Here is a 2,500-nt window from a genome sequence, read left to right on the forward strand (position 1 = left end):
TGATGTGTTATCTCATTAGACATATGGTAATGACATATCAAAATTACAAGAGTGTGGGATGATTACAACTGCAGCTACGGAAAAAGTCTCAAAACATATTGAAGGCACTACGCTTATTCAGAGAAAAGATACCCAACTTCCCCCACGCCAGGAGAATAGATTAAGCCAGAACCAAGGCGCTTAGACCTGGACCCCTTTCCCTCTAGAACCAAATTTGTATGAAGTTTCGACAATAACGAAATCATCTTTACACCGAGCTGTTTCAGAGGGATAGTACCATGTTTATAGCACTGGGGCTATTAGCTTACGATTTATGCCAAGTATGGCTTGGGCAAAAATTCAGTAATTATGCTCTCCTAAGACAGTGGCCACGCCTGAAGAAACTCCAGCATTAAGGTTAAGTATGAATATAAGTATTTTTGTTTTCACAAAAACACAGTTGCAATTACAGGTACTCAAAAAACACACAATTATAAATACAGGTACTAAAAAAAAATAATAATAATAATTGCACTTGTGCAATTTCTTGTCATACCAAAGCTGAAAACTATTTCAAATCGACACACAAGTGTGGATATGTAAACTGTGTAGCAATAAAAAAAAAATGTCATGCCTCCGCTAAATGGTTTTCAATATTTTCAAAATCTCCCCCTTCCCCTTTGGATGTCACGGTCCCTGTGCACCCCATCCTCAAATACTATATTTTACTGGCATAGTTAACATATGTAAAAACAATAATACAGAAAGGATATACACTTATCTTCATTAGCGTGATATTTGCGCTCGTTCAGATGTACAAAGTTACTCATATTCCACCATAATTCATATTGTTCGAATGTAATATCTTTATTAAGTCTCCCCCCCCCCCCCTCGGCAGCCCTTCGTCCCCCCTAGGGGAAGGCAGTTGTTTCCCTACAGGTTGGAAACCACTGCCTTCCGTAAACCAATTTCTTCAAAACTGGAATAACCCTTCAACCATGTACTCCTCCATCCGCCATCGGTGTGTGATATGTCTGTGTGACATTATCATGGCAATCTCATACAGTATATTTTGATGTAAACGTCATTTTGTCAGTATCTAGCAAAGTCGTCTAATGGCAGCATTAACACCTTGGCTCCCTCCAGCTGGTCGTGGCGGCGGCGATGGCCGTGGCCACTACCCGCGCCTGGCCCATTTCGCCTCTGGGGGACTATCTGCGAGGTAAGTCACTTCCCATTTTCTTTGGTTGTTATTTTCATGGTTATTTGTAGGATTTACATTGGTGACTAATTATCCCGTTTTCTTTTACTATTATTTTCTTTATTATTTTTGTATATACCGAGATGACTAATGTAAACATCTCCCTCTCTTCCCATTCCCATCCCTTAACCGCTTTCACTCTCGCTTTCCTTCTTCCTCCCTATCTCTCTCTTCTTCTTCCTCCTCACCCCTTGCTGTCCCATTCACCCTCCTCCCCTTCCTTCCTTTGTGATAACAACCCTTTCCACTGTCGCAGGAGAAATAGAAAATCAGAATGTTACTTGCGGGGACGACGTCAAATTTTGGGTTCATAAAGATTCAATTAAACTAAACTTCCTCGGCTCGACCTCCCACCTTGGTATCCCCCCCAGCTGCTCCGTCAAAATTCGCATCGATGTGGACGTAAGTGACACAAGTTACTAGTTCATGATAACGAGGTTGGGGAAAGCAACTCTGTGTGTGTGTGTGTGTTTTGATGATAATAATAATAATAAGACAGTAATAATGATAATGATAATAATAATAAGACAGTAATAATGATAATGATAATAATAATCATAATAATAATGATAATGATAATGATAATAATGATGATAATAATAATTATGATAGTAATAATAATAATTATAATAATGATTATAACAAAATAAACAATATAAATGATAGATAATAGATAATAATAATATGTAATAATAATAATGATAATGGTAATAATAATAATAATGATAATAATAATAATAATATGTAATAATAATAATGATAATGGTAATAATAATAATAATGATAATAATAATAACAAGAAGTACTGATAATAGTTTAATAACAAAAACATCAATATTTGGCGGCAAATAGCGCTCAAGAATCCCACACCTCACGAAAGGGATTTTTAAAGGGGACCCAAAATTCCCCCAAATCCGAACGTCAAGACATCGAGATAACCACATAAACTTCCCTTCCTCCCCCTCCCTCCCCCCCCCCCCCACCACCTCGCCTTCATTTTTCCAGGACCTAAGTCTTGAGAAATACGGTCTGCGGTTCACGGGGGTTTTCGACTTCAAAGACCAACTCAATGTCAACGAGGAGTGTTCCTCTTCCAGCCTAACAATCACCGACATGGATGATGAGCAGGACGAAACGGGAACAAAGACTGTGTAAGGGAAAGATAATCGGTTGTGCGTGTGCGTGTTTGTGTTTGTGTGTGTGTGTGTGTGTGTTTGTGTGTGTGTGTGTGTGTGTGTATGTGTGTGTGTGTGTGTGCGC

At 38.7% G+C, this 2,500-nt stretch overlaps 1 protein-coding gene across 1 annotated transcript in view; it reads left to right on the forward strand.

The window, feature by feature from the left end:
* Positions 1 to 2,500, forward strand: part of LOC125036570 (cubilin-like) — a 16,215-nt gene that overhangs the window by 9,219 nt on the left and 4,496 nt on the right. Inside the window, exons 2-4 of the mRNA XM_047629280.1 lie at positions 1,126 to 1,201; positions 1,497 to 1,642; positions 2,246 to 2,391. Of these exons, the coding sequence (XP_047485236.1) occupies positions 1,126 to 1,201; positions 1,497 to 1,642; positions 2,246 to 2,391 (368 nt within the window). The remainder of the gene's footprint in view (positions 1 to 1,125; positions 1,202 to 1,496; positions 1,643 to 2,245; positions 2,392 to 2,500) is intronic.

The sequence above is a fragment of the Penaeus chinensis genome, chromosome 21, assembly GCF_019202785.1.
Source record: "Penaeus chinensis breed Huanghai No. 1 chromosome 21, ASM1920278v2, whole genome shotgun sequence".
NCBI classification, from domain to species: domain Eukaryota; kingdom Metazoa; phylum Arthropoda; class Malacostraca; order Decapoda; family Penaeidae; genus Penaeus; species Penaeus chinensis.